General features: G+C 29.3%; 1 protein-coding gene across 1 annotated transcript; it reads right to left on the bottom strand.

The window, feature by feature from the left end:
- Positions 1-442: 442 nt before the first annotated feature.
- On the bottom strand, positions 443-24,408 carry LOC107454029 (desert hedgehog protein B-like). Its single transcript, XM_021148119.3, has 3 exons — positions 23,738-24,408; positions 3,016-3,277; positions 443-1,184 (listed from the first exon to the last, which is right to left on the bottom strand). Exons 1-3 carry the CDS (start codon positions 24,065-24,067, stop codon positions 454-456), a joined length of 1,323 nt encoding a protein of 440 aa, XP_021003778.2. The 5' UTR covers positions 24,068-24,408; the 3' UTR covers positions 443-453.
- Positions 24,409-26,984: the final 2,576 nt, after the last annotated feature.

The following is a 26,984-nucleotide window of genomic DNA, read 5'->3' as shown; positions in this document are numbered from 1 at the left end:
TAGTTCTTACCGTAAACAAGCTATAGGTATAAACCATCATGTCTTCACACGAATATTCACCAAAATCGGGGAGAATCAATACAGAATTGCCTGTTTGTATGAGGATCATACATACATTCATACATCTATGCATTTTTCCTTATTTTTCGTAGATGTGATAGGATTGTTATATTATTATCACATGACTGGAAAAAAAACATACTAATTTTATATAAAATCTTAATTGATTTTTTTTTCCTAATATTCGTTGGATGCCGTTTTCTGATTCATTTATTGTGCAGAACCAGAAACAAAATATTCGCTTGCTAAGTTCTTTTTTTTTTGCTGTTATTTGTATTACTGTTGCTTAAAAACTCTCAAAATAGTCAATTGTTTCAAAACACAAAAATTACTGATACTTAAACAAACAAAAAACTTTTTTTTAATCACTAAACCAGAACAACTTATAAAAATTTATTTCAATTTCGGCAAAAATGAAAGAGTTATGAAATACAATAATTTGGCATACCAATGAACTCCTTTAAAAGAAGTCTTGAAAGATTTTGTTGAGTTAAGAACTCTATTTACAGATGAAGTATCTTCACATTTTATACATTGACAGTAAAGATATTTCAATAATGATTTTGGAATTTTCAATATTCTACCCAACTCTAATCCCTTTCTTTTTAAAAGAAAGTTAATTCTTAAAGGTAGCATTGTCAGGTGAGCTACTGTGTGGCTTCTTACAGTAGCGTAGCATGATACATAAATGTCATTCACTATTATTGTTCCATCTTCTGTAACAGGCGCATGAACACCAGTCAAAGAAAATATTGTCAAGTCTAATACAGCTGACAATGCAGTTAAATTATTGTCAAGCTTTATCAACAGTAAATCACCAGGATTAATATCACTAGCTAAAACAGCTTCTACTAATTGCTTTGAATACCGAAAAATTAAATGATTTGGTGTTAATAATAGAGTATTGTTGGAATTAGTCCTTACACGAATAAAATCAGTTTTTAATTCATAATCCCTATGCAAAAAGTTTATGACAGTGCTGTAAATCAGAGATCCTTCTGGCGAAAACCTAGAAGCTACTTCATCACCAATTTCCACATCTTTTAATAACTTAATTCCATTTCTGGTAGTAACTGTTGAGCTGCTATGGAAACAACCATTACCTCTGCTAGCTCCATCAGAATCTGAAATACAATGAAAAGGAATTTCATAAAAATATTGCATTAAAGACTTGGTGGGAGGGGATAGCCTGGTTGACAGGAGTTCCTGGTTATGATGTATCTTAAATCAAAATTTTGAAAGTTTTTTAACCGATATCAAAATAGTCGAAAATAAAGTTATACTTTAAGCAAAGTGTTTCAAATTACTTTTTCAAGACTTTATAACAATTTATTTTGTATAGAACAATTTTTTATTAATATCTCTTAAGAACTATTTATTAAAATTTATCGTTTTGAATCAATTGTCAATACAAGTATACAACAGAATACGAACTCTAAATCACAATTAATATTTACATGAATCTGTTACAATACCTCAGTTAAATAAAACTGATAGAATTCAAATATTTTACTTTTATTCCGACCAAACCAAACAAATTTAGAACAACTTCCTTTCCATACAAAAAATTTGGTATTTTTTCAATGTAATATCAGAAAGAAACAATATGATGTCTTATTTTGAATGCTTTTTCTTCTTTGGGTACATAAATGATTTGCCCACTGGCGTATCGACTTTTTTTGTTATATTTTTTAGCATTGCTTGATCTGCTTATCCAGGATACATAAGATTGCTCATGGCTTTTTCAGCGTAGCTGATTTCAGTGCTTGTGCCCTGATACCTTGCATTCAACTCAGCTTAACTCTGATCAAAAGCGACATTAAGTTACACCTAAGCTACCTTAAAGATGCAAAGATTTTATCTCAACAGGTTGTGTCGATGAGTTGCAATGACTAAATCTCCCTCCATAGTTATGTCAAAAAGTGATGTTTACATCAAACCTGCGTATCAATGGCAGAAATTATGAATAAATGACATTATATTAATTTCCTTGTGTGTAATAATATTTTAACTATTTGATTATAGTTTTAATTATTTTTTGAACTTGTAAGTTTGTATAATAGTATTTAAAGAGATTGATGATTGCTACTATCAACTAATGTGTTGATTGTTTAATTGTAGTAACTTGTAGTTTTAGAGGGCAAAAAATAAATGAATAGCATTATGTTTATTTAAGCGTACGGAACCATTGCTGTTTCAGAAAAGATCTAGTTTTCACTTTACTGAGTGCCTAGTAGGCCATGTGTCAATTACCTAGGTAGTTTTCAGATTACGTAGGTGATTTGAAAAACGAAACACTTTCTTGGCACTTTAATGGATTCCCCTGACTAAAGCGATTTGTTAATGCAATTTGTGACGTTAAAGCTCCAAAGTGATCTGCACATTATTCTGCAGAATAACTGATTTGCACTTTTTAGCAGATCACCGAGTTTGTTCACCGAGGTCCCCGAGTGTTTGTCCGCAGTGGACTGATCCTTAAGACACGATTCCCAGCAGATCACCGAAGTCAAGCGGCTTCGGTCAGTGTGCGGGTGGGTGACCACTTGGATCAGTCTGCGTAGGAACCGTGGGTGTGCGGTATTGGTCCTCGTTAAACTGTTCTACCCTAAAGTGCTCCACCTCGCGTGCAGGTTGTCGGGCTACCGAAGCGGGGGTGCCATCCCCTCTGCAGAGGATCAAAATTGCGATGGCATGTCTTCGGATCATCCTCAGGAGTGTTTCCCTGACAGTTGCCAATAGCCCATTGTGCAGCTCTAGTGTGACGTAAATGAACTACTATTACTACTACCACATGTCAGCGGTAATATAAACGCAGACAAGACAGCGAATACACCTGTTACAATTTTTTTTTTTGATAAATGAGGCAAAATCTGTGCCCCATATCTATTCACTTAAGAAATGAAATATGCTTTTTATCGGCATAAGAAATAATTTCTAATACTGTAATATATTTACCTGATCTGACAGAGCAGTGTATGTGTCCTCTGGATTCATAATAAACCCAATTAAATCCCGCTTCAACAGCCAATCTGGCCAGCATGCCATATTTAGAACGATCCCTGTCACTCGTTGTAATGTCTACAGCCCTGCCACTGTAGTGTAGAGAATTAGGAGAATGATGTCCTTCTTCGTCGAATCCTTCTGTCACCCTCAATCTCACTCCTGGCCATTGATTCATCACAGATATGGCCAAAGTGTCCAATATTTCTTTGCACCTCTAATAGAACATTATTAATTTAGTATGCTTGACTGATTCAAATAAAGATATATTTAAATATTCTACATTATTTATGTTTATACATTTAACTTCCGGTGTAACGCACACTGTGGTTCAAGCGAAACTGGACGCTGTCACGAAAGGTCTCTACGTCGTGATGGCATAAAATTAGAAGACAATAGATTATTGTTGTCAATGAACTCGTTGTCGTTGTCCATTTAGTTTTAAAATTGCAAAAATATCGAACCCCTGTTTTTTAAAAGATTTTTTGGGAATGACTTGCTGTCAGGAGAAAACTATCTGTATAGGGCAAAATTGATGGTTGCCACTGGTCAATGGGTGACCAATATGACAATTGGCGGTTTAAAATTGCCTGACAGTCGAATTCTGCCAGCCACTCTCCAGGGCNCGCACACTGTGGTTCAAGCGAAAGCGGACGCTGTCACGAAAGGTCTCTACGTCGTGATGGCATAAAATTAGAAGACAATAGATTATTGTTGTCAATGAACTCGTTGTCGTTGTACATTTAGTTTTAAAATTGCAAAAATATCGAACCCCTGTTTTTTAAAAGATTTTCTGGGAATTAAACAAAACATTTAAAAAAAATGTGGTCGCTATATTGAAACGGATGGTTCAGCTCAGCCTTTCGAATTGGAAATTCGAATTCATCGCGTCTCTGGAATCGCCAACAGAACTCCATGTTATAATGAGAGGGTCGTACTAATAGGGGATCGTACTAAAGAGCACAGGCTGTGTTATAAAGGATATTCATCTAGGTACTGAGACTAAGTCAGTCAGTCTACTGTGAGCGAATCTAAATTTCATTTCGTTTTTTGTTTTTTTTTTTGCAATAGAAACCATTGCTATGATGGCCGATTATTAAGAAAATAATATTTGATATAACGAGTGATAATACTGACTTGCTGTCAGGAGAAAACTATCTGTATAGGGCAAAATTGATGGTTGCCACTGGTCAATGGGTGACCAATATGACAAATGGCGGTTTAAAATTGCCTGACAGTCGAATTCTGCCAGCCACTCTCTCGATATTTTCATTATATTAACCCATGCTTAACTTTAGGTCAAAAGTTTAAAAAAAAATGAATAAATATAATTTAAAAAAAGATGAGAGATAGAGATTAGATGTTGCCAGATGTAAGTCTTAACATTTGGATTAATTTTTTTTTTAAAATGTGAAAGTAATAAGAAAGATAAAAACTGTTTCCAATTTGAGCTGTTATATGATGTAAGATTATCCTCATATGCTGTTAGCAAGCAAAATCACTTTTCATCAATTATTTTTATTTATTATTATGCCATACATTCTCAATTCCTAAGTTTATTCATTTATTTTATTTATTTTTAAGTACTGTTAACTATTTTCATGATGCTATTTTATAACTACTTTAACTTTGTATTATTTAGAACAAGATGGTTAGATAGAACAGAGAAGTAGTTAAAAGACTTGGGAGTTAATAGATGGAGAAACATAGCATAGCATAGATCTAGATGGGGCAAAATGACTAAGACGGCCTTGGCCGGTAACCAGCTGTAGTGCCTAAGAAGAAGAAGAAGTTAAATATTTTTCAAATCTAGGTATACGTTTGTTTCGTTATAATTAGCAAAGGAGCGTTTATTTCGTGATATTAACAAAAAAATTTATATAAAATTATAATAAATTTTTATTTTATAAGAAATTTATCTTTTTTAGTGACTTTTAAGACGAAAAAAAAAATTAATGAAGGCAAATGTGGGGGTTGGTGAGTGGAGTGAGCAGGGAGTAGAGCCTGCTAGTTCATTAAAAAATCAACCTAGAAAAATATATAAATATAGCAGGAACAAAAAAAGCTGTCGTCTTTGATTTCGATGGAACGTGTACGTTTTACCAAACAACATTACCTCGTGTCTTAAAAACAAATAGTACTAAATGTAAATGCATTTTATTAAAGAAATTAAACAAATTCTACATAAACAGCATCCCGTGATACTCTTTGTCTCATATTTTTATTAAAGATAATTTTTGAAGCCACAGTCTGAAGTTCAAGATTTAATGGAGAACAAATCAGAAATAATTTAATTAAACAATCTGGCAATAGAAGAGGTTTCTTTCTGAATGGCGTATTTCCAAGCAATTATGTAACGAAACAATGGAATCCGATACCGCTGAACGCGTTTTGTGGTCGAAAATAACTATATAACGCGAAAACATTAAGTTTATGGCTATTTTGATGACAGAATATCGTTTTAAGAGGAAATGTTAGTAGTTAATTTCGCAATGGGGGGGATATTATCGACTATTATGTTATCTTCAACATTGCTTCCATTCACAAATGAAAAACTGCTTTAAAATTATTAATATAGATATTTTATAGTGTATATATAGACTTATAATTTAAAAACTATAGTATTTGTAAAAGTTGTGTACGTAATTAAACTAAAGTTGGTATAGAAGCATAGAAAGAAAATATATTTTAAGAAAACACATTTTAATGGTTCTATTTATATTATACATAGTCTTTAAATGAAATACGTAAATATAAGCCGAGCAGTATGAAGTGATTTTATTTTATAACTAGCATTGAACATCATAACCATTTTTTGTTATGCGATCAATATTCAACTCGGTAGCTTCGTTATTTGGAACTCTACCAAGGAGTCAAAAGAACTCATGCATTCATTAGGAAAAACTAGCCTTAATGGAGGACTTTTCGATGGAACTAGCTCTCTATTTGCGTTACAGTTACAGGAAAACCACGAAGCGATCCTACAGTTAGCCTTACTGTTAACTAATTCTAACTCATAACCCATGAGCAGATTTTGTATCGACCAGTCAACTTGGATCACCCCATTGGAAATTCTTTATTCTTTAAACAACAGTGGCTCAATAAGAAGTGATTAATATCACACTTTCGGTTGTATTCAATAGAATAATTAATTATAATAATGATGTTATTAATCTATCATACATTGCTTTAAAATTCTACATAATGTCTAATTTACGGGTTTCTATACAATGACTAGGCAAAGTACATTATGATTTTCATATTTCTTACTTGCTAAAAACACTCGTTATTCTATATAAGGGCTAAGCATTCTATATAATCAAATCATTCTATTTATTGATGGTAACAGAAATAATTAGTTACATAAATATTTGTCAAATTAAAAACTATGTAAGATTGGAAATAAAAATTACTGAAACGTAATTAGAATAAAAATATTACTACTACAAATTAAATTGGTAAGAGCTAAAAATTATTAGAACGAAATTTTTATTATCCTAGATGATACTGGATATTTTTGACCAAAGGCAAAGCATAGCCAATTTGCGTAAAATACAGATTAGTTCATCTAGTGAATAAAGTTCAGTTAAATTATATGAAATAAATCGGGTGTCTTATAATGACTGCTCTAAAAATGTATTTTTTCAGTTTAAGTCAAAAAAATTATAGTTAGGCGGTCAAGAAAAGAAACTATCAAAATTTAACTATTTTTCACTGACGAAGATGGAACTGTAAATATCAAAATGTGTTTCATTGACAAAGGAACTAGAAAGAATTTGATAGATGATTGTTAAAAAAAACTATTCACACTTCATAAGGCAATCAAATGGGTTTTGATATTCTTATTCAACGTATTTCTGTAGTAATTCGATACCGTTTCCGTTCCACTTTCGCTAAAACATTGACTTAATACCCTCAGTGTGTATAGTTTTTTGTCTTAATGTTTCGCTAATTTTTGAAAATGAATTCGAAATACGGGTCATTCAGTACCGTCCTAGTATACGTGCCATAATCGGTACATGCCATAATTGACCTGCCATAATGATACATTTCTTAATTGTTATTGACTTCCCTATTTAATAATTTTTATGCATATTTTACCTAACAAATTACTGTTTAAGAAGATGAAAATGTATCGATCTGCGAAAATCTTCTCTAAGTTGATTAGGTTATTCAAATACCTTAAAGACAATATTATGAAATGTACTTGTTTTTATTGTTCATTCTGGGATTATACATGGGTGTTTTTTATTTATTTTTATTAAAAATTGCATTTTTTTAAATGTTAGGTTAACATAAGTAAAAAACATTTAATTTAAATCTATTTTCAAATAAGGGCCCAGTTTACTAAAATTTTTAAATTTTGCTGTGAGTATTATTACTACATGTAATTCATAGTACAGTATTATTACATATAATGCATGACTTACTACTTTAAAAATGTATGTTTTTAATTTTTGCTCATCAATTTAAAAATTAAATGTATCACAAAAATAATTTAAAATACTTATAGAAACATAATGAAATAATTAAAATACATATAAAGCATAATAACTTTATTTAGTTTTAAAAAAAACAAATTGAATTAAAACATTTAAAAATATCTTTAATTCTTAAACAAACTACTGTTTGTTTTTTTTTTAATTTTAAAATTTTACCAAATTTTAATATTTTACAAAACTTTAGAAATGCAAAATTAAATATAATACAAAACATATTTATCTTCTCGCTTTTGAAGTCATAGAATATCGTATCTTTAGTACATTTTCTTAAGAACTTCCAAAACAAACTCTTTGCTTTATGCCTGCAGAATTTATGAAGGTTCATTTAAGTTTTATGCACTTCTAAGGAAATAGAAATTCACGTTTCTTTAAAAATATAAATTAACTTTGTGAAATTGAATTTAGAAAATTAAATTTTTTTAACTTCAAAGGTAAGTATTTCTATGACTTCTCTTTTTATCACTTGAAATCTGCATAAAAAGTTGCTGTTTTAAATATTTATTTATTATTTGTTTCTTCGTTTTTATTGCCAACAAAATTTTCCCTAATTTAATTCAACTCCAAGGAAAAGTCTAGATTTGAAGAAAAATTATATTTATCTCCCAGCTAGCTTGGAATAAAACAATGAACGACGTCAAAATTTCAAAATAGAGCATTGAATTGTAAATAGTAAAATCTTATCGTAATATTATATTATAATATTAACTATTTAAACTATGAATTATTTTAACTATGATCTATTCAAATTTTGAACAATCAGTATACAGTAGTAAAGTAAACCAACCAGTGAAGGAACACTACCCAGTGAAGGAACATTTCATATATATTGATCAAAAATAAGAATTTGAAAGTTTTTCCTTAGATTGATTGGTAACAATAGTTTACTGCCAAACAATAGGAAGTCATCTAGCAATGTTTTGGACTACCTGGTCAAATAGACTTCTCTGGAAAAATTTTTGACTTTGTTATTATCTCTGAACACCTTGTTTCTTTGAAAAAATTAAGGTGAGTGTTTGTATTTATATGCTTGAAGTGGAATTAATTGAATGTAATAGTTTTATTTTTCGCACTGTGAAAAAGAGAATTCAAAATATAGTTATTGAACTTGCGTTTTATTTTTTTTAAGCATCATAGCATGATAAAGTACTGAGATAAGGAGGGTGTTTATTCACTGGATCACCAAACGATGAAACACCAGTGAAGGAACAAGTGTTCCTTTACTGGGTTTTTTTTTTCTAAGTTAATGACAATAAAAGATAAACTTTAATTTTCTTGTACCTTTAGGGATGTTCCGTATCAAAAGTATGTTAAAAATACGAAAAACAACTTCTAACCAGTGAGCGAACAGGCATGTTTCTTTACTGGGCATAGATTTCCCAGTGAATGAACAGTATGTGTTAATATGTTGACACTTTAATTTTCAATTCATGATTACAAAAAAAAGTTAACATTTTCCAAGTATTTATATGTTATAATTTCAAGAATAGGCTTGTTTTTAAATATTTGTATGCCCTATAAATTCATTAAGAGCATTAAAAAATAACCAAAATTAAGCGTTCCTTTACTGGGTGTTCATTCACTGGTAAGAGCTGCTCCTTCACTCGGTCTTCTTACTACTTGTTATTTGAGCCTCCAAAACTTTCAAACTTTCAAATATTATGTAAGTTCTCTAAAAATTTTTTACATAATTTGCAATTAGTAACCAATATGTTGACACTGTCATTTAACTAAAATTACGAATTTTGAAATTAATATGATTTTTTAAAAGGCAAGCGAAGCTTAAGTGTTCCTTCACTGGTCAGTTTACCCTATTTCAGTATTCCTATAGTAACTATTTTCCACAAGATTATGAACTATTTTGATTATGAATTATGAACAAGATTATGAATTACAATATTAACTATTAATGTTATAATATGAACTATAATATGAATTATAATATTAAAATAATTTCGATTTTCTGCTTTAAATCTAAATGAAGCAAAATTCTAAATATGACATGTGTATTCAATCAATTTACACTTGTTTAAGAAATTAAGAGAATTTGCAGGCTTGGTCGACTATCTCTAGATCTACTGGACAGATTTTTATGAAGTGTGATATGTATACATACATTGATACAATACAAAACAAATAACCATTCAACAATTATAATACACACGCATGATCGTGCTTAACACTCGTTGAATTCAGAACGTACGAAATAGCAGTTTGCAAAATAAACAACAACAAAAAATAGGTTAGTAGGGGGTATTTCGTACTTGAATTTAGGCAGTTTATCATTCCCTGTGGTAATTGCCCTGAATTGTCCTGCGGCAATTCCATACCTTCCGACTCCAACGAGTGTTACGCACGATCATACGTGTGTATTACAATTGTTGAATGGTTACTTGCTTTGTATTGTATCAATATATGTATACATATCAAATTTCATAAAAATTGGTCCAGTAGTTCTGGTCATCTGAATATCTACTCATTATTTTTTCTTTTTTTTTGTCGTATGCCTGTTTTTTTTAGGCAGTGGGGGTGCGATTTTTCCCTCTTTTCAGTGGCGCCATCTATGGCCAGGAATTCGACTTCTGCCACGCCATTCACTCAATCACAATCCGTTTATAGGGCGAGTCACATTCACACACAAAGGAGAAAGGACATAGAACACACAGACAGAGAAAGAAACATTCATGCCTTGTCCGGGATTCAAACCCAGGACCTCTCTGATGCAAGGACAGTTCCCTGCCCCCTACACAGGCCGGTCGGCACTCATTATATTTGAATAATAAATTAAATATTTCTGTTCTATAGGGGCTAATCTTTCAATTTTTAGGTCAGATTTTATACTCATTATTTTCTAATAGGTCAATATACAATTGTTAAAAAAATGTTTTGAAACTTGCAATTTTTTCAATGTTTTAGTATTAGAAGCTGGCCATAATTTTTTGTAAGAGTTTCTGGATATTAAAGGAAATAATAATAAATATAGCTGCCTACACTGTTGTTTAAGAAAAATTTTACAGAGCATGTTTCTCATCGTCACTTTTCAAAAGATATTGAATGAACTAAAATAAAATCTTGTACATTTCTAGTGAAAGGTCTAAATATATACTCATATCAAAATGTTATTGATGCGGTAATTTGTTTTGTTTTTAGAAAATTTATATCTAAGTAGAAGAATTCTTCCTCGCGCAACGTAATTCAATTTGGCATTAGCTACTTGCAAGGGCATTATGTGTTTTTTTCAACCTCATACTTATATGATCGAAAAAAGGTAACGCGTTTCACTTTGTTTAAAATCAGAATTAATTTTGACAATAATTAATTTATTTAAAGTGCAAGTTTTTCGAACTTTTTTGAAGAAAAAAGAAAACTAATCTCAAAGAAATTATAACTTTTTTGTAGCAACATACTGTCATCTTAATTGCTTTGCATTATTAATCATTGATGCATTTAACACACTTTTTCTTATGAAAGTTTTAAATTTAGTTTAAAACACGTTAAGCAATGCAGCAGAAAATTTATATTGTTCAGTACGTGATCCAAAAAGTTTACATAAGAAACAATAATGTTTTATGAATTAAGTACAAACTCTTTTGAATAGTCCAATTTAAAACAAAAAATAGTACAATGTAGTTTATAGCCTACCAATAGACATTTAAAATCATTTTTTAAAATAAAGGTTAAGAAATATTTATAAAAACTGAAAAATAGGTTAATGATCATTCTATCCTAAATTGCTATTTAGTTCTCCAGTCTTAATATTTAGATTAATAATAATTATGTTATTTAATTTCAAAAGCATTATCCACTACATTCAAATTCCTTCATATAACAACTTCCGACAAACAGAGAAACTACCATTTATCCTTTTTGATTTTAAAGTGTAACAATTATGAGTTAAAAACTTAACGTTTTAAATAAAAGGTTAAAGGTTTCTTTTTAACAAAACCGCATTCATGACAGAAAAAATAAAAAGACATTGCTCTTTCCATAAATTTGTCGGGGGAAAAAGTGTTAAGAAGGATAGTTTTTTACTTAAATGTGCATTAACTTATATCATTGTGGTTAAACCACTTAAGACCTCTTTACAATGTATTGATTGGAACTTTTAAAAACAATCATTTGCTTTTCAAAATTCATGAGACTTTTGTGTTAAAAAAAAATTATAAATTCCTTTAAGATGATTCTAACTGCTTTGAAGGTGAAAGATTCGTGCTATAATGTGAGTGGCACAATTTATTTTAAGTAGTTGACATTTCCCAGCACGCTAAAATCTCGCGCTAGTCAACCACTGTTATGACCAGAACATTTTTAAAGTAATTCAATTTATAACAATGCAATAAAGTAAAGGACATGTGTTTGTTTTTGCGTTTAAACAAAATAGAGGGTATTTTGCTATCTAAGTTAGCAACAACTAAAACGACAATTTATAAAGATTTTTTATTTATAATTATTCTAAGTGTATATTAAATAATTATTCTATGTTGAAGCACATAAATATGTTGCTAAGTGCTTAGTTACATATTTGCATTGTTACAAAATGCATTGATTTTTAAGTTCTTTATATTCTTTACCGTTAACATATTTTATGGAAAATATGATATTAATATTTATAAAAACATAAAATAATAGATTTTGAACCACGCATATAAATAAATAGTAAAACTTGATATTGTACTTTAATGATGCCTAAGCCAAAATAACATTTTGCTGAACTCACATCGTTGTTCAATTAGTTTTTATTTACCTTATTTTAAAAATAACTGACAAAAATATGTTTCATAGTAAGTTTTAGCGTAAAAGGAATAAAATAAAGCATCAATATATGGAAATAAAGCATCAATAAAAAAAGATAAAATAAAGCATCAATATGGAAAAAAAAATTATTTCGTAAAAGTTAATCTCAATTAGAAATGATATCACTATGATGAATTTAATCACTGATTTCAACAGAGTGAACTACAGGACATCGACATGAAGATTTTTTTACCCATCAAAATGTAAATAACCAATCCGATGAAAAAAAGGTTTTTATGAAACGTTTTTTGTAAAGTAATTGTTGGGTTAGAAATTACTAGACATTTAATACTTTTCATCTGCATTTTGTTAAAAATTGCGTTTTAGTTTGAGAAAAAAATTCTGACATTTTTTACTAACAATAAATTCTTCCTTTTTCGTGTCATTAAAATTTAATATTTTGGTTACTTTTAAAGACTTCGACTTTACCTGATAGGATTCCATTTTTTTATTTTTTTACCTAAAATAGTTCTTTTTCATTCAATATTACGTAGAGGGAGAATTCTGGTCAATAAAACAAAAATATGCATTATTTAAACTATTTATTTGGTAATTTTTTCGTTTTCTGTTCACATATTATAAGACCATATTTCATTGTTAATTTTACCAGACTCCTTACTAAAGCATATCAGAAAAAATTTCCGAGCTTTCTGGGGCTTCCGTAGATCCGGTAAATTTTACCATATTCTGGTAGTTTTGACCATACTTTTTTTCTCAGTGTGTTCACCAACCATTTGATGTGTTGTAGGCTAGCTAAAATATTAATAAACTACGAAACGTAAAGGTAAAGAATATTGAAAATTCTCTTAAAAATTAATTGATTTATTTTTTACTGAATTAAGCACTTAAAGCATCTAATTTATGCATTTTCACTGTTTTAATTCGTGTTTTATTTCTCTTTACTTGTTTCATAGGTTTTCTGTTTACCCTCTTTAAACCATGCAAAGCCTTTCCATGACCAAGAAAGAAATATAACTACTGATATTTCTTGTCATTCAAACTTTAATAGGACTCAATGCTATCTATTTTGAGTGTGAGACAAGCTATGTACTAAAAAAAAATAATAAATAAAATAATAAAAAACGTTACAAAATTACCTAAAAAAAACTTTTGAACAACATTATTCAAAACATCGCAAATCAGTTGGTGAATAATTTATTATTTGTATTTACACATAAATGTTTTAGTTCAAAATTGTTGTTTAAACATACAGCTAAATCTGTACCAATTCATTATTAAAAAAATCTGCAAGATGAAAAATATTAATAAAAATTGTAAGAATGAAAACTGTTTTCATCATAATTTTATATTTTGATCTAACCAAACCTAATTTTTAAGTTTCAATTCACATAATTTAATCCAAAAATCTAATAAATTGTTATAATTGTTAAGACTGGGTGACTAGAATTGATATTCAGTACATTTCCATTAAATTTCATTTATCCACTCATACCTGTAAAAATATCAAAAAATCATGTGTGTTTTATTTGCGATTGAGGGACTATATTATCAAGGGTTATAGCAGGAATCGAACCCGATAACTCTTTTCGTCCGAGCATTTTGTTGTAATGACAATACTCTTTAATCACATAGGTACCTTCTATGCTTTCTGCCAATTTTCATTACTCTGTACTTTTAGGTTTTCATATCTATACTAAAGTTTTGGAAATACAGGACAGCTCTTAGTGGATAAGCTCGTCACTCATCCTATAATTAATGTGTTTATTTATTTGTCATTACTCATACATAAGTAAACTTTTGATCAATGCAAAACTCCCTGAAACTTGCAAGGAAGCGGGTTCGAATTCCGGCCTAACTCTGGCTGTATCTTCTTGTTGTATTTGTGCTATGCTGCTTATTCTTCTTCTTGACAATTTTATATAAAGTTCTTTGTATTGAGCACGTATGTCTGTATATGTATAACAATAAATTAATATCTTCCGCTTCAGTTGGATGAAGATAGCGGGTTCCCAGAAGATCACCGAAGTCAAGCATCACTCACTGCCGTCAGTGTGCGGGTGTGTGACCACTTTGATCAGTCTGCGTAGGGACCGAGGGTGTGCTGTATTGGTTCTCGTTAAACTTTTCTACCGTAAAGTGCTCGACTTCGCGTGCAGGTCGTCGGGCTACCGAAGTGGGGGTGTCATCCCCTTTGCGGAGGATCAAAATTGTGAAGGCATGTTTTCAGATCATCCTCGGGGATGTTATCCAGACCGTCGCCAATAGCCCGTTGTGTAGCTCTAGTGCGACGTAAATGAACTACAACAACATATAGGAACTTTGTAACTGCGCACCAAGGCTTGCATATGTTTCTGTCCCAATAAATAAATAAAATAAATAATCGTTGTTTCTAGCACGCAATATAAATGATGCACCTCAAATCATTTCGATTCAATTTCTTAACATGTTTAAGTTTTTAAATTTTATTTTAAAAATGGAATCAAACTTTATTTATTTCGGTTGCGGTTGTTGTTGTTGTTGTTCATTTACGTCGCACTAGAGCTGCACAATGGGCTATTGGCGACGGTCTGGGAAACATCCCTGAGGATGATCCGAAGACATGCCATCACAATTTTGATCTTCTGCAGAAGGGATGGCTCCCTCGCTTCGGTAGCCCGACGACCTACACTCGAAGTCGAGCACTTTACGGTAGAACAGTTTAACGAGGACCAATACCGCACATTCTCTGTCCCTACGCAGGCTGATCCAAGTGGTCACCCACCGGCACACTGACAGCAGCCAGTGATGCTTGACTTCGGTGATCTGCTGGGAACCGTGTCTTAACGATCAGTCCACTGCGGGACTTATTTATTTCGGTGCATACAGCTTGCGCTGTTGCCTGGAAACGCCCAGTTACATCACTACAGGAATACTAGATCATTTATTGTGATTGTTGTTACAAAAGATTTTCCTTTTCGTTCACCTAAAGACATTTCAAAAATTATAATTTTGAAAATTTAAAAACAATGTCGCAGAATTGAAATAATATTTATGACAATAATGTTGCAAATTTGAATTTCAAAGTGTTTTTCCTTGTAAAGAAAAGGAAGTTGATTAAGACATTGTCATGGATAGCTTCAATTTCTCATTACTCTCCGAAGAAATTTTGCAAATTAGGGATATTAGGAATAAAATAAATAAGGTAAGATTTTTCTTATCAAAATATGCATCTATATTAATGTATCATGTATCTATATTATGTTGTTTGATTCCATCATTTCAAATTTGCGAACAAATAATTTTATTTAATTTCCTGACTATATGTTATATGGAAATTATACAAGCTGTTTGCGTAATACTGTTTATTTCCATAACTTTAAAACCACATTTTTAAAGTTGCGGCGTATCTGAGTTTAAAGAGTGCTTTTTTCTTTCTGTGAGTTTTCAGAAATTTCCTACGGTTTATTTTTGTTTTGTAGACAATATTTATGTTTTATAATGTACTAGAAACTATTAAAACAGGGCTCGAAAAAACTCAGAAATTTTACCCGTCCCCGAGGACGGCTTGTCCAACAATGCACCCGTCCTCCGTTGAAACTAACCCGTCGCTTTTAAATAAATAAAAATATAATTTTCTCCTATTTATTACAAACATGTATATAAATTGCACAATGAATTAGTCGTTACTAGGATTACATTATACAGTAATAAAAGAAATACTAGGTTACTAACAGTAACCTAGTATTTCTTTTATGAGTATTTCTTTTTGCTGCCTTGTAACTTACAAGACTCTTGTAAGATAACAAAAATTGAAAATGTATCACGAACATTAACGGGAAAATGGCCGTCCGCGCGGACGTCGGATTCGAGAAATTCGTTGTCCGCGGAGAATTTTTGACCGTCGAGGACGGGCGGACGGCTGTTTTTCGAGCCCTGTATTAAAATATACAAAATCCTTTTTCGAGCCCTGTATTAAAATATACAAAATCCTTTTTCATCTATCATGTTAGTGTCATTTTGACTTAAGGAAAACTGTTTTTTTTAGTGAATAAAAAGACATCGAATGCGGCTATTTTTCTCTCTTTAGATAAATCGTTGATGCTTATTTTAATAAAGAAGTAGCTCGAAATTTTTAAGTAATTAAATCAGGCTATAAAGGAGGAAAATGATTTAAAATGCTTATTTCAATAATACTTATTTATTTATTACTACTTTATTCAGTTTGAGATATTACGCATACTAAAATATTTAACAGTAATTTTCAAGTGGTTAATTTGTCTTTATTTTATTTTTTTGTTCTTTCATTATAAATTTTTTTTTTCAACGTTGATATTTTTTTTTGTGTCTTTTTTTAATATTTCCTAAGTTTGCAGATAAACTTAATTTCATTATTCCATTTCCCTTTTTATTTAATTTCTTTACTTAATATCTCATTATTTTTTTTAATTTATATATCTTATTATAAAATACTTAAAAAGTTCTTTTCGGTGAATTTTAAATTAGTTCTCATACATTAATAATCTTCTTAAGAAATTCCTAATCATATTCGAATAAATATTTAATTACATTAAATTGAAGCGAATTGAATCGGTTATTAGATTCAAGTAATTTTTAACTAAACTTCACTTTTCTGTTAGTTTTCCTTAAAGGAACTCCTTTTTTTATTTCATGCAACGTTTTTTTTTTAGTGAATTTTTTTTCTTGTGCTGGGGGGGGGCGGGGCATTTTTTCCCGTATCTTTTTCAAGATTCTTTTTCTAAACGTAAATTTTATTTTCTGAAAATTTGGGCTTACCAAATATTTCGCACCGTTAACAATAAAGTAATCCTGTGATGTACATTGTATTCAAATATAACTAAATTATTATTGTTGTTCAAATAGAAAAATGTATAAGCGTTTTTCTATTTACTAAATTTCATGAATTATTTACCCTTTTAGGTTTAGGATAAAGGGTATCCCTGTGCCTTTTAACAATGATTAACCCCTCTTTCTCTAATAACAATGGACTGAAAATTCCAGTTTCTAATTTTTTCTTTCTGAGATTGTTAAACGTCTATACTAGCAAGAAATTGAAGAAAAATGTGGAAAAAAAATCCTTTTCTTAATTGAAAAAGAAACATTCACTATTCTTATTAAATACTTCACTCTTTGAAATAAGTAAATTATTATTTAATGCCTTCGCGGTTAACTCACGTGTCAATTTTTTTGTTAAATATACTTGTCTGTCTGTTCTTCCTTTTTTTGTTAAATATACTTTTCCTTTTCCTTTCTTTTTAAAAAACAGATAAATATTCAAATCGTCTGAAATATGTATTAAGATTTTTTCTGCTGAAACTCGAAACTGGTAATTTCCTGCCCATCCGACCGACCATGACGTCATCTCCACTTCCGCTCGTCACACATATGATCATTGCTTAGAGCTTTCATATCGAATTACCTATTTGCTGACAGGTATTTGATACAGTTAAGTATCCCCAGGCGTAGTCATATTCACTCCGGAAAGCGATTTGCACATAATAAAAATGTCGTTTTTCACCTTCCAGTCAAGTTATAAGAAGATTTATATTTAAAGTTGTTTGAAGGCTACCAATGATATAAAAAAATTCTCGAATGATATCTGTTTCATCCGACTTTCTGAAATTACCATACAATTAACTAAGAACTAAAATTCTGATGCACTAAGATTATTAGCAAGACTATAAAAAACACAAAAGTTTCCGATTGCGAATTTATTGAAGTAAAAAGGTTACAAAATGTTGCATAAAAGTGGAGCGCAAACTTCGGTTAGCTGAATACTAAATTCAACGTAATTACTAAGGATTGTCTGTAATTATAATAATTTCAAGTTTAAACTATAAAATGCAGTGCAACAAACATAAAAAAAATAAGGTTTAACTTTATTGTTTAGGGATTATATGCATTTTTTACCCATTTTTCCTGCAAATACTTTCGAGAAATGTAAGTTTCCAATTGCAAGTTTATCCAAAGTTTCCAATTGCAAGTTTATCGAAGTAAAAAGGTTACAAAATGTTGTGTAAAAGTGGAGCGCAAACTTCGGTTAGCTGAATACTAAATTCAAAGTAATTACTAAGGATTGTCTGTTATTATAATAATTTCAAGTTTAAACTATAAAATGCAGTGCAACAAACATAAAAAAATAAGGTTTAACTTTATTGTTTAGGGGTTATATGCATTTTTTACCGATTTTTCCTGCAAATACTTTCGAGAAATGTAAGTTTCCAATTGCAAGTTTATCCAAAGTTTCCAATTGCAAGTTTATCGAAGTAAAAAGGTTACAAAATGTTGTGTAAAAGTGGAGCGCAAACTTCGGTTAGCTGAGTACTAAATTCAAAGTAATTACTAAGGATTGTCTGTAATTATAACAATTTCAAGTTTAAACTATAAAATGCAGTGCAACAAACATACAAAAATAAGGTTTAACTTTATTGTTTAGGGGTTATATGCATTTTTAACCCATTTTTCCTGCAAATACTTTCGAGAAATATGAGAAAAAGTCTGAATTGGCTTACGACTAGAAGAGGGCTATTTTTCCCCGAAAATAGTAATTTAAATAACTTAGAAAATTTTGTTATAAATGCATTTTACGATTGTTTATTTATGTAAAATAATTGTAATTGTATTTATGTAATATACTTTTTAAAATAATTCTGTAAAACAATTCAAGAAAAAATATTTCTTAAAATATTTAAGTAAATAAAATCGGTCCAATGTAAAACATGTTGCAACTTGAATCATTGGATAATATAATCTCTTGGCATAACACTCATTTTTATTTCTTTTCTCTTAAACCTGTTAGTTGATTGATATTGTTTATCCGTGCTATTAAAAACTTCTATTCTTGTAGCCTGCTTAAGCTATAACAAATCAAATTGTTCATAAACGTAATAAATAAAGATAATTTTATTGGAATATTTTTAAAATTTGTTACATTGAAAAATTTCAAAAATTATTGAAATTCACCCAAGTTCCAGTTAAAATTATGTACTCAAAATTGAGTTTTTTTTAGTAGGTTTTTAGTGAAATTAACTAAAGTTAAAAAGTCTCCTTATATCCAAACAAATGAGTAAAATTTAACCCAAGTTAAGTTATTTTAACTGTTTCATTTTAAGTGAGTTTATTCCACAAGGTGATTGTGCTAGTTTACCTCTTGCACATGCCTTCCAAAGTGCAAAACAAAGACTAGTTAAAGGTACAACATTCTTACTTTTTTTCATCTTTCTAGACTTAACAAAGAAATTTCATCTTAAAGATAATTGCAATTTGGTACTTATCGATCTTAGTTCTGGTGTTAAATGTTAGATTCACAGGGTTTTATTTTCAAGTCAAAATATTAAAACAAATTATTCCAACTAGAAAATTGAAAACAATTCTAGATCATACCTGCACCTGAAATAGTGACCAATTCAGCAGATAGTATCTGCCGTTAGAGGACATAATCTGAGTGCAAAACTCTTCTATTAGATTGGGCAAATATTTATACTGGATCAAGGTATATCCGTCCAAGGTACAAACTTTCTCTCCTATTGTTTTAATCATATCTGCTATAAGTACTTACTTTAACATTGACAATAAATATTAAATCTGAAGCGCACAAGAGTTTCTGCTTCAAGTAATAAGAATTAAATCTTACTTTTTCCTTATTGCTTTAATGTTTGCAAAATTAAATATTTAAGTCTTATTTTGTCGGGGAAAACGCAAGAACAAATGTAAGAAAATTTTCTGAAGAACCTAAAAACCTCTTTCAAAGCAAATCAGCATTGTTTATTTTAAATAAATGTCAAGGGATAACTATATTTACATTACTAACTATAATCAAATCATACTAACTATAATCATTGTTTTTTTTTCTTGTTTGCTCAATTTTCTATTAAACTTTTAGAAAAATGCAAAGCTAATTAGTAAACGTTATTAGAAGTTATTAACATTTTTAAAAAAAAATTTCTTCCAAATTTTAATTATATTTAAAAGGAAAGTAATCACAGTTCATTATGTTCCTTAATTAGAAAATTTTAGCATAGATTTGTTTATTTTCAGTGAAAATAAAACACTAGTATCAGCAAAAAATAAACTACTTGTCTTCTTGCTTTAAAATTCTGTAGTAAACCTTCCTTTTAAATCAACTTAATAATTTTAAGAGTTTTTTTGTTTGAAACCAATAAGCATGCTTAGGAATTCCTATAAAATATAAATTTTTTCGTGTTCTGGAGCTAAGAAAATTTTCAAATTTTTTATTAAATTTAAATTAAAGTGTAAATAAGCTTTTCACTCTTTTCGCTGCACTTAATTAATTTGTGATTGCAAATGAAGCTTTTTAATGTTTGTGCAGCAATTTTAATGATAACTTCTCCTTTCTTGATATGTTTTTTAATAAGAAAGTCGTCGTGAATTGCTTGATTTCTTTTTTCTACCCTGTCTTAAATAAAGTTGGCCAAGACACTCCTCACTCAACTTATTGATTCGACAGACTTCCAGGTTACTTTCCCCTTGACTCTGTGCATGATTGCATTGTTAAAAATTTCTACTAAAATCCTTATAAGAATATATAAATAAGTAATTAAAGCAAATAATAAATAGCTTTTTTGCAACTTAAATGTTAAGAATTTTTTTTAAAATTAAGCAGAAACATTTTAGTGTATTTAGAACATGAGCAACAATACTAAATTAACTCTTATATATTTCCACTAAAGTTCAAAAGCCGTTAATATGCACATTGCTTAATTAATCAGCAGATTAACTAGGGTAATCCGTTAAAAGGTAATTTACCTAGGTAATAAAATGAGAAATCAAATATCATGTATAAAGCAGTTAAATACTACAATTCCAAGGAAAAGTTGCGCAATGCAGCAGAAATTCAGTAACAAAAATTGAAATCAATAGAAAATTTTAAAGAAGAAAACAATAAAAATAATAAAAAATATAATAATGACATCCGAAGTTGACGTCGTCAGAGGGTGCCATCTCCGAAAGTCATAAAAACACAAACCTTTTCTACCGAGAGAGCACGACAAATGTCCAAAATTTGCTCTCTCTGTACCCCAAAGGTTTTGAAAAAAGTCCAGGAAGAGAGAATACAAAACCAAAATACAAAAGTAAAATACATAAACTAATAAAAAAAGGAAAACAATTTTCTAAAAACCTACTTGAAAATATTCCATAGTTAAACCAAAGCATACTACTTTCTGAAAATCCTTAGAAAGTAGTGTGCTTGGGCTTAACTGTGGAATATTTCTAAGTAGATTTTTTGAACGTTGTTTTCCTTTTGTAATTAGTTTATGAATTTTACTTACGTATTTTGCTTTTGTATTCTCTTTTTCTCTCTTCTTGGACTTCTTGCAAAACCTTTGGGGTACAGAGAGAGCAAATTTTAGACATTTGTCGTGTTCTATTAAAAGAAAAGCTTTTGTTTTTATGACTTTGGGAGATGGCACCCTCTGACGACGTCAGCTTCGGATGTTATTGTTATATTTCTCATTATTTTCATTGTTTTCTTCTTTAAAGTTTTCTATTACCTAGGTAAAGTGCGCCTTAACGGTTTCCATATCATAAAAGTTCAAAAATGTCTCTGATGTAATAATCGTTTGATTATATTTATTGACTTGATTTATTAGATATTTTGAAATAAATAAATGGCATTATATTCATCTCCTTAATTGTAATAATATTTTGAGTTGTATAATTTTTTTATTGTTTTTAAAGTAATTGATTATTGATATTCTATCAGCTAATGGGTTGATTAGTTGATTGTAGTAACTTGTAAATAGCAAAAAATAAATATCATTATGATAATTAGAGCGTACAGAAATTTTGCTGTTGTTCCAGCAAATATCTTATTTCCCCTTTCCTAGCCTAGTGGGTAATTTTACAAATAAAACAATTTTTTAATATTTAAATGGATCATCCTAGTTAATCTGCACATCATCCGGATACTCTGTATAATAATTTATTTCCACACTTAAGCGGTAACAACTATAACAATTATTTAATATATCGATACAGAAAAGCATAAAACCTTTTCTTTCTTACATTTAACTTCATATAATTTTTCGAATAACCCGAAAATATTTTAGGACAAAGTAGGTTGACATATTTAATAATTCATTATAAAATACTTGATTTTGGATGGTCGGTTTAAAAAATATATAAATAAAAAACAGACCATGTTAAAGCAATCAAAATTTCATACATAACATAATCTCTACATAAACCTAACCAAGTGGCACAGAGAAAAATTTGCTTATTTTAGGTGTTTTTGAAAAATAGGAATATCCTGAATAAAATATGAGAATATAAAATAAAACATGAGTATCCTATTGAAATTATACATCCGCAGTTTTTAATTTAAAATTAAAAACTTGAAATTTTTTATTGCAAAGCATATAGCCAAAGCATATTGTCCACAGTAAATTTACATTATTTCTTAGAAAATATTCGTATAACATTGGAGTATTTTTTAAATATTACTTATGAAATTTTTCAGATTTTGTAGAAACGTGTTTAATAGTTATTTATTTCCTTTTCAATGGTTTTAAAAAGTAGCTTTGAACACGTTGAGTGCAAAGCAAAATTTCAACTCCTTGACCAAATTCCGCAGTTTGATATGGATTCTTAATAATTCAATGCATGGCTGTTTTTCAAAAATAAAAATTAAAGACGTAAAAATTTCACGAAATAAATAAACTTTAATTATTACTTTTCATGCTTTATAAACTCGTTCTTGATGTTTAAATAAGATTTTAGAAGTGACTTTAATTGCTATAAGATTAATCCCGTAGGCTGTGGTATCATTTGTGGATGTTCTAATTATTAAACGTAACTTAAATTATATCAAATTATAAAGAAATTTTCTGTAAAAAAAAATATTGCTTTTTCGATTTTTGTTGCCTATCTCAAATTTAATAAATTAAATGTGGACATTTTTAGCATGAAAAATGTTTGTAGATCTGCAGTATATAGCTGTATCTCGAAAATAAACTTGGTAAACTCAACATAATCCACTGAACGGATTTCTTACACTGTAGAATTTATTTTTGTTGTTTTAATGAATATTCTACAAGCCTGTTTCAGATATTTAAAATTAGCAAAAGTCTTGATTACTAACCCTTAATCAATGATACACTATACAAAGCGTCGAATTGAGTGTTGCATCGAATTGAGTGTTGAATTAATTTTTATTTGATATTTCTTTAAGAAAATTAAAAATTACTTTATTAACTTTTATTGCAATATATTTTTTACAAAATTTAAAAATGGAAAAACATCTTTCCGAAGCTAAAAAAATTCTCTCATTCAGTACATTGAAATAAATTTCTTCCATTTTTTACTAATTCTATAACTATTTTAACTATCAAATGTTCATTAGAATTTTTTTTAAAGAATGCTTTTAAAATACTTTGTATAATAAAATGTTCATATACAAAACTTACTTGCGTCATTAGTCGATCGGCTCCAGTACCTTCTTCATCCTTGAAAATCACATCAGCATTATAATTGGGTACTAGTAATTTAAAACCTGTACTATTACGTACTATTCTTTCACTAGATGGCCCACTTGCCGCTAAACTGTACTCTGATACATTTGGCACATGCTGTTTATATACTAAAGGAGTAAGCTTTCTAGGACTTCGACGCCGCCCACCACCGCGTCCTGGTAAGCAACCTTCCACTATACCAGTACATATTATTAAATAAACATATATCCACAATTGCTTGGTTCGAAAATTGGTTAAAAGTTTACGAAACCCCTGCGTTAACATGGAATGTATTAAAATGCGAGCATGGCAGATTTTACATTAAGACATCAAAAAGGAAAACTACTTTTTATATTAAGTGTTCTACAATATCAAAAATTGGCCTTCTATAATTCTAAATTTCGGAACCTTTCTATCTCACGTTTTAGCAACAAAAGTTTTTCTCTTTGTTTTTTATTGTCATCTACAAGCATTTTGAGTATTCTGTCAATCAAATATTGAATAACATTCAACGATATTTTTGATTGGCCATCCTGAGTCACGCCTCCTTTGAAAGATCTCCGATCTTTTGTCACTCACTATGACTAATAAGGGGAAAACTAAAATATTTTAAAAGCTTGCCTTGTCGTTTTGTTCCTTCCAATAAATTTTCATGCGTATTTTTTCTCCTATTGGTGTTCTTTTAAGTCATATCTCCCCCCCACCCCCCACCCCATAAAGAACGTTTCACATCAAGTTTTTCTCAATGTTGCCACTTCGTGCGGGAAGATTTTTTTTTCCTCTTTCGCATTCTCTATATTCATTTAAAGTTTTTAAAAATTTGTTGAAAATCGATCCTTTTTCATATTTTCTTTTTTATAATTTTTTACAGTAAAAATTCTTAAAACTCTAAATTACCCTGGCTCCATTTTAAAGCACAGTCAACTCTTTACTGTTACAACCATACAAAAAAGAAACATTTTTTTAAAGTAAAAAGATACATATTCATTTTTTTCTTCTTCATTACTATTTATAGTAAAAACTAAAACTTTTTCTCCTTCTTGCATCATACAAAAGTGGAGTCAAAACTTTACTATAACAGCCCTACAAAATAGATACATTTTTTTCAAGCAAAAAATCTTTTTTTATTACTATTTACTGTTAAAAACTCCAGAAACTTACTCCTTGCACCATTTGAAAACACAGCCAACTCTTTAATATAACAACCATACAAAAAAATTTCCTTTTTCTCCAGCTGACAGTAGTCTTGCGTCTTTAAGGTGCCTTATTCATCATATTATTCAAAAATAAAAAATTCATTCATCACAGGCTATGAGGTATCTTATTGTTCTTATCTCCAATTTTTCATTTGAATTTTGTGTCATACTTTGTTTATAACACTAATTTGATATCATCACTTTCGGTACGCAAAATTATTTGATTTTCGCAGGGTATGATTTTCCCCCACCAATGGGGTGCTAAGTTGTGTTAATTTATCCATTTTGTGTCCATGGAGAAGGCATCAAACTATTTTACTCTGGGTATTACAAGCATTACTTAACTAACTTAAAACAGAAAAATGCATGTTTATTATCATCAGAATCTTTATTATTAATTCATTATTATGTAAATTAAAATAGAAAATTATTTTTTATGATTTTTCCTAATTTTGAAAAGTATTTGAATTAAGGCATGCACTGATCCCTATATTTTTTTTAAATTTTGTATCTTTAGTATTTTATCGCCTTAAACTTCGTTATTAATCTTGTTTAAAAATAATGAAATTTTTTATTCTTCATAATATGCTTTCTTTGAACAAAATATTTAACAATTAACAAAATTTCATTTCGAAGCAAAATGCTAGTGATAGTTTTAAAATATAGTTCATATTTGACTATTTCTTCACCCTGGTTATTAAGGACCTTAGTTCCCTCAGCCCTTCTTTCTGTGCACCACTGATTCTAGCCTTTTAATTTAAACCAATTCTTTTCATTTTCTTAAACTAATGAAAAAGGCTAACTTTTTAAGCAAATTTATTCGGCAAAATAAATAAAAATTGGCATATTCTTCTACATTCTTTACCAGTTTTAAATTATAATAAAATTGTTTTGTAAAAATGTTAACTAAACTCATGTACGTAAAGCTTCTTTTTTTGTAAAAATTCCATTTGTTGTTTAATGTTTACGCAAGTTAGATGAAAACTAGGTATTACTTTGTACTGTACGCAAAATGTTTGCGTTCAAAATACCACTTTTTCTTACTACCAGAAATTACTAAATAAAAAATACTATCACTTATTTTTACTTATAATACTTATAACAGAGTTAATAAAAAGTTAATCAAATACTATACACACATTCAAGAAATCCTATGTGCCACAAGAACTTCATATGTAATATGCATTTGTAATAATCATAAAAACAATGTTTTATGAAAATATATGTATGTACTGTCTTATGAAAATACATTTTATCGTTTGTGCACACTGTCAAATTATGTAAATATGAAGAAAGAATCGAAAAACAATTTTTTCTGAAAGTTAAATTTTGTTTTTCTTCATTAACAACATTTAACAATTAATATATACAAAATAAGAAACTCTTTCTGCAATTTTAAAAACCTACAAAACGACATGAGCCCAAAAAAAAAAAAAATCGGACCACCCAGAATAATTTTTAATCTAATGATGGGATTTTCACGTTTCTCTGAATAAACATGCGTTTTTCTCGATGGAGTCGGGTTTCTGATCCTCAAAATATAGGGGGTAGCCACAATATAGAAAATAAGGTCCACGTAGTTTGGTCTGGAGAGCAATGCAGAGTTTAGATCACTTAATTTTAATTTTACTTTTTGCGTATTTCTCAATATTTCAAGATCTTTTTAAGCAAATTAAAATATTTTGCACACAATTATAAAACTCATTTATCCAAAGTAAATTACAAAAAATACATTTTAATAAGTATTTATTGTTTTTATTTTATTTAATCATAGTCTAAAAAAATTTTGAATTGTAATGTATGTATTTTTTTACATTATTTTAAAGTAATTAATTTTACATGGCGAAATCAGTCAAATAGTTCCTGAGAAATCGAATTTTAAATTAGTTGTATTATTTAAAATTCAATTTTTCAGGAACTATTCGACCGATTTTACTCAAATTTTGTATTCTGAAATGTTAAATTACATACTTTAAAATAATGTAAAAAATTGCGTACCTTTCTGT

Source organism: Parasteatoda tepidariorum, chromosome 7 (genome assembly GCF_043381705.1).
Source record: "Parasteatoda tepidariorum isolate YZ-2023 chromosome 7, CAS_Ptep_4.0, whole genome shotgun sequence".
NCBI classification, from domain to species: Eukaryota; Metazoa; Arthropoda; class Arachnida; order Araneae; family Theridiidae; genus Parasteatoda; species Parasteatoda tepidariorum.
Note: the sequence above shows the minus strand (reverse complement) of the source record. Positions and strands in the feature narration are given on the sequence as shown.